This window comes from Pseudophryne corroboree, chromosome 1, assembly GCF_028390025.1.
Source record: "Pseudophryne corroboree isolate aPseCor3 chromosome 1, aPseCor3.hap2, whole genome shotgun sequence".
Lineage (NCBI taxonomy): Eukaryota > Metazoa > Chordata > Amphibia > Anura > Myobatrachidae > Pseudophryne > Pseudophryne corroboree.
The window spans coordinates 22,234,090-22,246,204 of record NC_086444.1 but is presented as its reverse complement, the minus strand read 5'-3'; the positions used below and the strand labels follow the sequence as shown (position 1 = coordinate 22,246,204).

At 48.9% G+C, this 12,115-nt stretch overlaps 1 protein-coding gene across 3 annotated transcripts in view; it reads left to right on the top strand.

Annotated features, from left to right (window-relative positions):
* LOC135054368 (von Willebrand factor A domain-containing protein 5A-like) overlaps nucleotides 1-12,115 on the top strand; it is a 188,169-nt gene that overhangs the window by 39,950 nt on the left and 136,104 nt on the right. For all 3 annotated transcript variants that reach the window (XM_063957558.1, XM_063957559.1, XM_063957560.1), the window contains one exon: nucleotides 8,213-8,382. In XM_063957558.1, the coding sequence (XP_063813628.1) occupies nucleotides 8,213-8,382 (170 nt within the window). The remainder of the gene's footprint in view (nucleotides 1-8,212; nucleotides 8,383-12,115) is intronic.

Here is a 12,115-nt window from a genome sequence, read left to right as displayed (position 1 = left end):
AACCTATATACTGGCTAAAAATACCTCACATATAGCCCCCAGAGGCTATATGGAGATATTTAACCCCTGCCAAACTTCACTAAAGAGCGGGAGACGAGCCCGCCGTAAAAGGGGCGGGGCCTATCTCCTCAGCACACAGCGCCATTTTTTCTCTCACAGAAAGGCTGGAGAGAAGGCTCCCAGGCTCTCCCCTGCACTGCACTACAGAAACAGGGTTTAAACAGAGAGGGGGGACACAAATTGGCGATATAAATATATATATAAAGATGCTATTAGGGAGAAACACTTATATAAGGTTGTCCCTATGTAATTATAGCGTTTTTTTGTGTGTGCTGGCAAACTCTCCCTCTGTCTCTCCAAAGGGCTAGTGGGGTCCTGTCCTCTGTCAGAGCATTCCAGGTGTGTGTGCTGTGTGTCGGTACGTGTGTGTCGACATGTATGAGGACGATGCTGGAGGAGGCGGAGAAATTGCCTGTAATGGTGATGTCACTCTCTAGGGAGTCGACACCGGAATGGATGGCTTATTTAGGGAATTACGTGAGAATGTCAACACGCTGCAAGGTCGGTTGACGACATGAGACGGCCGACAAACAATTAGTAACGGTCCAGGCGTCTCAGAAACACTGTCAGGGTTTTTTTATAAAAAACGCCCATTTACCTCAGTCGGTCGACACAGACACGGACACTGAATCCAGTGTCGACGGTGAATAAACAAACGTATTCCTCATTAGGGCCACACGTTAAGGGCAATGAAGGAGCTGTTACATATTTCTGATACTACAAGTACCACAAAAAAGGGTATTATGTGGAAGTGAAAAAACTACCTGTAGTTTTTCCTGAATCAGATAAAATAAAATGAAGTGTGTGATGATGCGTGGGTTTACCCCGATAGCAAATATTGGCGTTATACCTTTTCCCGCCAGAAGTTAGGGCGCGTTGGGAAACACCCATTAGGGTGGATAAGGCGCTCACACGCTTATCAAGTGGCGTTACCGTCTCCAAATACGGCCGCCCTCAAGGAGCCAGCTGATAGGCAGCTGGAAAAATATCCTAAAAAGTATATACACACAGACGGTGGTTATACTGCGACCAGCGATCGCCATCAGCCTGGAGATGCAGTGCTGGGTTGGCTTGGTCGAATTCCCTGACTAAAAATATTTTATTGATATAGAGCATTTAATAGGATGCATTCTATATATATGTATGCGAGATGCACAGAGGGATATTTGCACTCTGGCATCAAGATAAGTGCGTTGTCCATATCTCCCAGAAGATGTCATGGACACGACAGTGGTCAGGTGATACAGATCCCATACGGCACATGGAAGTATTGCCGTATAAAGGGAAGGAGTTATTTGGGGTCGGTCCGTCGGACCTGGGGGCCACGGCCACAGCTGGGAAATCCAACCTTTTTACCCCAAGTTACATCTCAGCAGAAAAAGACACTGTCTTTTCAGCCTCAATCCTTCCGTTCCCATGTGGGCAAGCGGGCAAAAAGCCAGTCATATCTGCCCAGACATAGAGGAAAGGGAAGTAGACTGCAGCAGGCAGCCCCTTCCCAGGAAAAGAAGCCCTCCACCAGTGGGGGGGTAGTCTCAAGAGTCTCAGCGCGCAGTGGGATCACTCGCAAGTTGACCCCTAGATCATACAAGTATTATCCCAGGGGTACAGATTGGAGAGTCGAGACATTTTTTCCTCGCAGGTTCCTGAAGCCTGCTTTACCAACGGCTCCCTCCGACAAGGAGGCAGTATTGGGAAAAAAATTCACAAGCTGTATTTCCAGCAGGTGATAATCAAAGTACCCCTCCTACAACAAGGAAAAGGGTATTAGTCCTCCACACTATATTGTGGTACTGAAGCCAGACGGCTTGGTGAGACATAGTCTAAATCTGAAATCTTTGAACACTTACATAAAAAGGTTCAAATCAAGATGGAGTCACTCAGAGCAGTGATAGAGAACCGGAAAAAAGGGGACTATATGGTGTCCCTGGACATCAAGGATTACCTCCATGTCCAAATTTGCCCTTCTCAACAAGGGTACCTCTGGTTCGTGATACAGAACTGTCAATATCAGTTTCAGACGCTGCCGTTGAATTATCCACGGCACCCCGGGCCTTTACCAAGGTAATGGCCGAAAAGATGATTCTTAAAAGAAGAAAGGCATCTAAATTATCCCTTACTTGGACGATATCCTGAAAGGGACAAGTTTCCAGAGAACAGTTGGAGGTCGGAAAAGAACTATCTAAAGTAGTTCTACGACAGCACGAGTGGATTCTAAATATTCCAAAAATCGCAGCTGTTTTCCGATGATACGTCTGCTGTTCCTAGGAATGATTCTGGGCATAGTCCAGAAAGAGGTATTTCTCCTGGTGGGGAAAGCCAGGGAGTTATCCGACCTAGTCAGAAACCTCCTAAATCCAGGCCAAGTATCAGTGCATCAATGCACAGGAGTCCTGGGAAAAATGGTGGCTTCTTACGAAGCGATTCCATTCGGCAGATCTCACGCAAAAACTTTTCAGGGGGATTTGCTGGACGAATGGTCCGGATCGCATCTTCAGATGCATCAGCGGATAACCCTGTCTCCAAGGACAAGGGTGTCTCTTCTGTGGGGGCTGCAGAGTGCTCATCTTCTAGAGGGCAGCACATTCAGCATTCAGGACTGTGTTCTGGTGACCACGGATGCCAGCCTGAGAGGCTGGGGAACAGTCACACAAGGAAGAAATTTCCAAGGAAGTGTGGTCAAGTCTGGAGATTTCTCTCCACATGAATATACTGGAGCTAAGGGCAATTTACGATGCTCTGAGCCTAGGAAGACCTCTGCTTCAAAGTCAACCGGTGCTGATCCAGTAGGACATCATCATGGCAGTCGCCCACGTAAACAGACGGGGCGGCACAAGAAGCAGGAGGGCAATGACAGCAAGGATTCTTCGCTGGGCGAAAGATCATGTGATAACACTGTCAGCAGTGTTCATTCCGGGAGTGGACAACTAGGAAGATTTCCTCAGCATAAATGAATTCCACCCGGAAAAGTGGGAACTTCATCTGGAAGTTTCCACATGTTTGTAAACCGTTGGGAAAGACCAAAGGTGGTTATGATGGCGTCCCACATGAAGCGCCAGGTCTAGAGACCCTCAGGCAATAGCTGGGACGCTCTGGTAACACCGTGGGTGTACCAGTCGGTGTATGTGTTCCCTCCTCTGCCTTTCATACCCAGTGTATGGAGAATGATAGGAAGGAGAGGAGTAAGAACTATACTCGTGGTTCCGGTTTGGGCCAAGAAGAACTTGGTACCCGGAACTTCAAGAGATACTAGAAAGGATCTTGATTCAGCAAGAATCATGTCTGTTCCATGACTTACCGCAGCTGCGTTGACGCCAGGGCGGGTGAACGCCGGATCCTAAGGGAAAAAGGCATTCCGGAAGAGGTCATCCCTACCCTGGTCAGAGCCAGGAAGGAGGTGACCGCACAACATTATCACCGCTTAGGTGAAAATATGTTCCATGGTGTGAGGCCAGGAAGGCTCCACGGAAGAATTTCAACTAGGTTAATTCCTACATTTCCTGCAAGCAGGAGTGTATATGGGTCTCAAATTGGGGTCCATTAAGGTTCAAATTTCGACCGGTCGATTTTCTTCCAGAAAGAAATTGGCTTCAGTTCCTGAAGTCCAGAAGTTGTTAAGGGAGTACTGCATATACAACCCCTTTTTGATGTCTCCAGTGGCACTGGGCGATCTCAACGTAGTTTGGGATTCCTAAAATCACATTGTTTTAAACAACTCAAATCTGTGGATTTGATATATCTCACATGGAAAGTGACCATGCTGTTGGTCCTGGCCTCGGCCAGGCGAGTGTCAGAATTGGCGGCTTTATCTCACAAAGCCATATCTGATTGTCCATTCGGACAGAGCAAAGCTGTGGACTCGTCCCCAGTTTCTCCCTAAGGTGGTGTCAGCGTTTCACCTGAACCAGCTTATTGTGGTGCCTGCGGCTACTAGGGACTTGGAGGACTCCAAGTTGCTGGATGTTGTCAGGACCCTGAAAATATAGTTTCCAGGTCGGCTGGAGTCAGGAAATCTGACTTGCTGTTTATCCTGTATGCACCCAACAAGCTGGGTGCTCCTGCTTCTAAGCAGACTATTGCTCGTTGGATTTGTAGTACAATTCAGCTTGCACATTCTGTGGCAGGCTTGCCACAGCAAAAAATATGTAAATGCCCATTCCACAAGGAAGGTGGGCTCATCTTGGGCGGCTGCCCGAGGGGTCTCGGCATTACAACTCTGCCGAGCAGCTACGTGGTCGGGGGAGAACACGTTTGTAAAATTTTACAAATTTGATACCCTGGCAAAAGAGGACCTGGAGTTCTCTCATTCGGTGCTGCAGAGTCATCCGCACTCTCCCGCCCGTTTGGGAGCTTTGGTATAATCCCCATGGTCCTTTCAGGAACCCCAGCATCCACTAGGACGATAGAGAAAATAAGAATTTACTTACCGATAATTCTATTTCTCGGAGTCCGTAGTGGATGCTGGGCGCCCATCCCAAGTGCGGATTATTCTGCAATACTTGTACATAGTTATTGTTACAAAAATCGGGTTATTGTTGTAGGAAGCCGTCTTTCAGAGGCTCCTTTTGTTATCATACTGTTAACTGGGTTTAGATCACAAGTTGTACGGTGTGATTGGTGTGGCTGGTATGAGTCTTACCCGGGATTCAAAATCCTCCCTTATTGTGTACGCTCGTCCGGGCACAGTACCTAACTGGAGTCTGGAGGAGGGTCATGGGGGGAGGAGCCAGTGCACACCACCTGATCTGGAAAAGCTTTACTTTTTGTGCCCTGTCTCCTGCGGAGCCGCTATCCCCATGGTCCTTTCAGGAACCCCAGCATCCACTACGGACTCCGAGAAATAGAATTATCGGTAAGTAAATTCTTATTTTATGGCTAAATACAGTTTACATGGCCTATGTGAAACCTGACCCAAATTTTTTCCCACTAACACCCCTGCGCCTCCGGTGGCGAAGAGAAGTAGTGTAGGAATGTTCTGGAATTATGGCAGCAACAGGAAACATGATTAAAAATGGCCCCCATGCCATGCTTCCCTTGTAATTCATAGGAGAAAATACAATATCTGCTGCCCATGATAATCAGTCTAATATACACTGATAATCACAGCACATGCAGGTTACAAGAACATCACAGGCAGATGACCTTTAATATAAGCCCTGCCTTTAATATGTTAATATTAATAACTTTTATACATAAATATATATATATATATAGGCTCAACAGCCTATTACACTTATTGCCTCTGGCAGCTGCAGCCATGCAGTATCTGCCAGGTCCCCCACTCCCTCCCCCTTCTCCTGTACTCCCTGTAGCGCTGTGTCTCAGCGGGGAGCTGGGGAGTTATTGCAGGGAGGCTAAGGACCATAACCCCGGGCAGCAGAAATCGGCTGGCCGGAGTGTTGCTAGGCAAGCTGCCCGGGTTTCTATGTGAGAGCCCCGCTGACTGGGTCTCCGTCTCTGATGTTAGCGGTGAGCTGGGACGCTCACTGCAGGGAGCGATGCCGGCGCCCTGTTGGCGCTGTACTGAGCGGTGTAACGGGCCCCACCGCGAGAGAGCTGCGGCGGCCGGCAGCCTCTGAGCAGATCAGCGGGGGCCTGCACTGAGGATTTCACCGACTGCTGAAGACTGTGGCCGTGCTGAATGGGGAGACCAGCGGCGGAACGGGCGCTAAGTGGAGCAGCGGCGTGCGCTAAGCGCTACAATGTCCCCCCACCTCGGGCGGCAGCGGGTGCTGACCACCCCTTTCTGAATCGCACACCACACAGCGGGGCGGCCGCCTGCGCTGACCGCCCCGTTTTCCCCAGCATACCTTATGCGACGTCTAAGTTCAGAGCTCTCCGGGCGTAGCTGCGACGGGGCTTCTATCTGTAAGCTCCGTCCAGCTTGATCCTTTCATGGCTGTGACGGGGCTTCTTTCTGTAAGCTCCGTCCAGCTCTTTGATCACTTTTTTATGGCTGTGACGGGGCTTCTTTATGTAAGTTCCGTCCAGCTGTTGCAGGCCAGTGGGCCTGTGGCTGTGAGGGTGCTCTTTGTGAGGACCGACACGCCATGCGCTGTTGCAGCGGCACTATCCCGGACCCATGTTTTTCAATAAACTGGGAAGGGATGTATAGTAAAATAAAAATTAAAAAATAAAAATGAAAAATTAATAAAAATCTTCCACCAAGTGTGGGAATCCCACAAGCCGTTGTTAGTGCTTTGAGCACGGAAAAAACACTGAGGTCGTACACTGAGGTACTCTGGGATATGGAGGGGTGGAGAGTTCTAAATTTAAATATTCAGTGCCTTTGTTTCTGCTACGCCGTCCATATCCCAAGAGTACTCCAGTGACCCCTAGTGGATGAAAAAGAAATATAGATAACCAGCCAGAGCTGTGCCGCCCTGTTCCTCTCCTGCTCATTAGTGGCAGACACTTACTGCTGCATCGTACATACCTTACGTTATCCTGTGTGTGTGATATATAGATAACCAGCCAGAGCTGTGCCGCCCTGTTCCTCTCCTCTCGTGCTCATTAGTGGCAGACACTTACTGCTGCATCGTACATTCCTTACGTTATCCTGTGTGTGTGATATATAGATAACCAGCCAGAGCTGTGCCGCCCTGTTCCTCCCCTCTCCTGCTCATTAGTGGCAGACACTTACTGCTGCATCGTACATACCTTATGTTATCCTGTGTGTGATATATAGATAACCAGCCAGAGCTGTGCCGCCCTGTTCCTCTCCCGCTCATTAGTGGCAGACACTTACTGCTGCATCGTACATACCTTACGTTATCCTCTGTGTGTGTGTGATATATAGATAACCAGCCAGAGCTGTGCCGCCCTGTTCCTCTCCTCTCTTGCTCATTATTGGCAGACACTTACTGCTGCATCGTACATACCTTACGTTATCCTCTGTGTGATATATAGATAACCAGCCAGAGCTGTGCCGCCCTGTTCCTCTCCTCTCCCGCTCATTAGTGGCAGACACTTACTGCTGCATCGTACATACCTTACGTTATCCTGTGTGTGATATATAGATAACCAGCCAGAGCTGTGCCGCCCTGTTCCTCTCCTCTCCCGCTCATTAGTGGTAGACACTTACTGCTGCATCGTACATACCTTACGTTATCCTGTGTGTGATATATAGATAACCAGCCAGAGCTGTGCCGCCCTGTTCCTCTCCCGCTCATTAGTGGCAGACACTTACTGCCGCATCGTACATACCTTACATTATCCTGTGTGTGCGATATATAGATAACCAGCCAGAGCTGTGCCGCCCTGTTCCTCTCCTCTCCCGCTCATTAGTGGGCAGACACTTACTGCTGCATCGTACATACCTTACGTTATCCTCTGTGTGTGTGATATATAGATAACCAGCCAGAGCTGTGCCGCCCTGTTCCTCTCCTCTCCTGCTCATTAGTGACAGACACTTACTGCTGCATCGTACATACCTTACGTTATTCTCTGTGTGATATATAGATAACCAGCCAGAGCTGTGCCGCCCTGTTCCTCTCCTCTCCCGCTCATTAGTGGCAGACACTTACTGCTGCATTGTACATACCTTACGTTATCCTGTGTGTGTGTGATATATAGATAACCAGCCAGAGCTGTGCCGCCCTGTTCCTCTCCTCTCTTGCTCATTAGTGGCAGACACTTACTGCTGCATCGTACATACCTTACGTTATCCTGTGTGTGATACATAGATAACCAGCCAGAGCTGTGCCGCCCTGTTCCTCTCCTGCTCATTAGTGGCAGACACTTACTGCTGCATCGTACATACCTTACATTATCCTGTGTGTGTGTGATATATAGATAACCAGCCAGAGCTGTGCCGCCCTGTTCCTCTCCGGCTCATTAGTGGCAGACACTTACTGCTGCATCGTACATACCTTACGTTATCCTCTGTGTGTGATATATAGATAACCAGCCAGAGCTGTGCCGCCCTGTTCCTCTCCTCTCCCGCTCATTAGTGGCAGACACTTACTGCTGCATCGTACATACCTTACGTTATCCTCTGTGTGATATATAGATAACCAGCCAGAGCTGTGCCGCCCTGTTCCTCTCCTCTCTCCGGCTCATTAGTGCCAGACACTTACTGCTGCATCGTTCATACCTTACGTTATCCTCTGTGTAACTTTCCTCTTCTCTCTGACATTTTGTCTCCGCACAGACCATGATGTGAGTGTGACCGCCACACGCCCGCAGGTGCCTATTGGACAGATCCCGTACACCCTGAGCCTGAGCGCTCACTTCCAGTCTGCGTACGGCATCGCCAAGATAGAATCTAACTGTGACATCACCCCCGTGCAGTATACGGATGGCGACAAGACTGCAGCCAAGGTGAGGCGACCGCACATAGATGTGACCTTTCAAGGGCAGGAGTGTGTAACCAACACTAACACATTAGTGTTATCACTGCCACGCACAGGTTTGTGTAACACTGCAAATTGTCTGTTAAATATTTTATTGAAATGTAATGTCTGCATTATTTTTGTGGACATTGATTGTAGGCCCTCATTATAACGTGGCAATAGATCCCCCTAGTGGCTATAGAAGTATTATACACAAACACCTTTTCTCTAACGTCCTAGTGGATGCTGGGGACTCCGTCAGGACCATGGGGAATAGCGGGCTCCGCAGGAGACAGGGCACATCTAAAAAGCTTTTTAGGTCACATGGTGTGTACTGGCTCCTCCCCCCATGACCCTCCTCCAAGCCTCAGTTAGGTTTTTGTGCCCGTCCGAGAAGGGTGCAAACTGGATGGCTCTCTTAAGGAGCTGTTTAGTAAAGTTTTTTTTTAGGTTTCTAATCAGTGATTCCTGCTGGCGACAGGATCACTGCAACGAGGGACTTAGGGGAGAGACTTGCAACTCACCTGCGTGCAGGAGGATTGAAGTTTTAGGCTACTGGACACTGAGCTCCAGAGGGAGTCGGAACACAGGTCAGCCTGGGGTTCGTCCCGGAGCCGCGCCGCCGATCCCCCTTACAGACGCTGAAGAAAGACGGCGGAACGGAGGTCCGGAAACAGGCGGCAGAAGACTTCACAGTCTTCAGAGAGGTAGCGCACAGCACTGCAGCTGTGCGCCATTGTTGTCACACGGCTCACTGACACGGTCACGGAGGGTGCAGGGCGCTGCTGGGGGCGCCCTGGGCAGCAATATAAATACCTATTTGGCAAATAAATACATCACATATAGCCATTAAGGCTATATGTATGTATTTTAACCCAGGCCAGTTATTAAAAAACCGGGAGGAAAAGCCCCCTGAAAAGGGTGCGGAGCTTATTCTCCTCAGCACACGGCGCCATTTTCCTGATCAGCTCCGCTGGTGAGGAAGGCTCCCACTCTCCCCTGCACTGCACTACAGAAACAGGGTTAAAAGAGAAGGGGGGCATAAATTGGCGATATAATTATATATTAAGAGCGCATATATAGAAACAACACCTTCTAGGGTTGTTATATACATTATAGCGCTTTTGGTGTGTGCTGGCAAACTCTCCCTCTGTCTCCCCAAAGGGCTAGTGGGTCCTGTCCTCTATCAGAGCATTCCCTGTGTGTGTGCTGTATGTCGGTACGTGTGTGTCGACATGTATGAGGAAAATGTTGGTGAGGAGGCGGAGCAAATTGCCTGTAATGTTGATGTCACTCTCTAGGGAGTCGACACCGGAATGGATGGTCTACTTATGGAATTACGTGATAATGTCAACACGCTGCAAGACGGTTGACGACATGAGATGGCCGGCGGACAAATTAGTACCGGTCCAGGCGTCTCAGACACCGTCAGGGGCTTGTAAAAACGCCCATTTACCTCAGTCGGTCGACAGACACAGACATGGACACTGACCCCAGTGTCGACGGTGAAGAAACATACGTAATTTTCCTTTAGGGCCACGAGTTACATGTTAAGGGCAATGAAGGAGCTGTTACATATTTCTGATACTGCAAGTACCACAAATAAGGGTATTTTGTAGGGTGTGAATAAACTACTTGTAGTTTTGCCTGAATCAGATAAATTAAATGAAGTGTGTGATGATACGTGGGGTTCCTCCGATAGAAAGTTATGGGCGGTATACCCTTTCCCGCCAGAAGTAAGGGCGAGTTGGGAAACACACCTTAGGGTGGATAAGGCGCTCACACGCTTATAAAAACAGGGCGTTACCGTCTCTAGATACGGCCGCCCTCAAGAAGCCAGCTGATAGGAAGCTGAAAAATATCATGACAGTATACACACACATACTGGTGTTATACTACGACCAGCAATCGCCTCAGCCTGGAGGTGCAGCGCTGAGGGGGCTTGGTCGGATTTCCTGACTGAAAATTTTGATACCCTTGACAGGGACAAGATTTTATTGACTATAGAGCATTTTAAGGATGCATTTCTATATATGCGTGATGCGCAGAGGGATATTTACATTCTGGCATCAAGAGTAAATGTGATGTACATATCTGCCAGACGAAGACACGACAGTGGTCAGGTGAGGCAGATTCCAGACGGCATGTGGAAGTATTGCCGTATAAAGGGGCGGTCCATCGGACCTGGTGGCCATGGCAACAGCTGAAAAATCCACCTTTTGTTACCCCGAATCACATATCGGCAAAAAAGGACAGTCTTTTCAGTCTCAGTCCTTTCGTCCCCATACGGGCAGGCGGGCAAAGGCCAGTCATATCTGCCCAGGGGTAGAGGAAAGGGAAGAAGACTGCAGCAAGCAGCCCATTCCCAGGAACAGAAGCCCCTCACAGCTTCTGCCAAGTCCGCAGCATAACGCTGGGGCCGTACAAGCGGACTCAGGTGCGGTAGGGGGTCATCTCAAGAGTTTCAGTACGCAGGGGGCTCACTCGCAAGGGAGCTCCGGGATCCTACATGTAGTATCCCAGGTGTACATTGGAAATTCGAGACATCTTCCCCTCACACAATTCACAGGCTGTATTCCCAGCAGGTGATAATCAAAGTACCCCTCTTACAACATGGAAGGGGGTAGTATTCCACACTATATTGTGGTACCGAAGCCAGACGGCTCGGTGAGATCTGAAATATTTGAACACTTACATACAAGCGTTCAAATCAAGATGGAGTCACTCAGAGCAGTGATAGCAAACCAGGAAGAAGGGGACGATATGGTGTCACTGGATATCAGGGACGCTTACCTACAGGTCCAAATTTGCCCTTCTCACCAAGGGTACTTCAGGTTCCTGGTACAGAACTGTCACTATCAGTTCAGACGCTGCCGTTTGGGTTGTCCACGGCGCCCCGGGTCTTTACCAAGGTAATGGCCGGAATGATGATTTTTCTTAAAAGGAAACATGGACGCTTTCCTGATAAGGGCAAGGTCCAGAGAACAGTTGGAGGTCGGAGTAGCACTATCTTAAGTAGTTCTACGACAGCACGAGTGGATTCTAAATATTCCAAAATCGCAGCTTTTTCCGATGACACGTCTACTGTTCATAGGGATGATTCTGGACACAGTCCAGAAAAACGTGTTTCTCCCAGTGGAGAAAGCCAGGGAGTTATCCGAGCTAATCGGGATCCTCCTAAAACCAGGAAAAGTGTCAGTGCATCATTGCACAAGAGTCCTGGTAAAAATGGTGGCTTATTACGAAGCAATTCCATTCGGCAGATTTCCCGCAAGAACTCGTCGGTGGGATCTGCTGGACAAATGGTCCGGATCGCATCCTCAGATGCATCAGCGGATAACCCTATATCCAAGGACAAGGGTGTCTCTCCTGTGGTGATTACAGAGTGCTCATCTTCTAGAGGGCCGCAGATTTGGCATTCAGGATTGGATGCCGGTGACCACGGAGGCCAGCCTGAGAGGCTGGAGAACAGTCACACAGGGAAAAAATTTCCAGGGAAGTGTGATTAAGTCTGGAGAATTCTCTCTGCATAAATAAACTTAGAGCAAATTTATAAGGCTCTAAACTTAGCAAGACCTCTGCTTCAAGGTCAGCCGGTATTGATCCAGTGGGATAACATCACGGCAGTCGCCCACGTAAACAGAAAGGGCGGCACAAGAAGCAAGAGGGCAGTGACAAAACTGCAAGGATTTTTCGCTAGGCGGAAAATCATGTGATAGCAC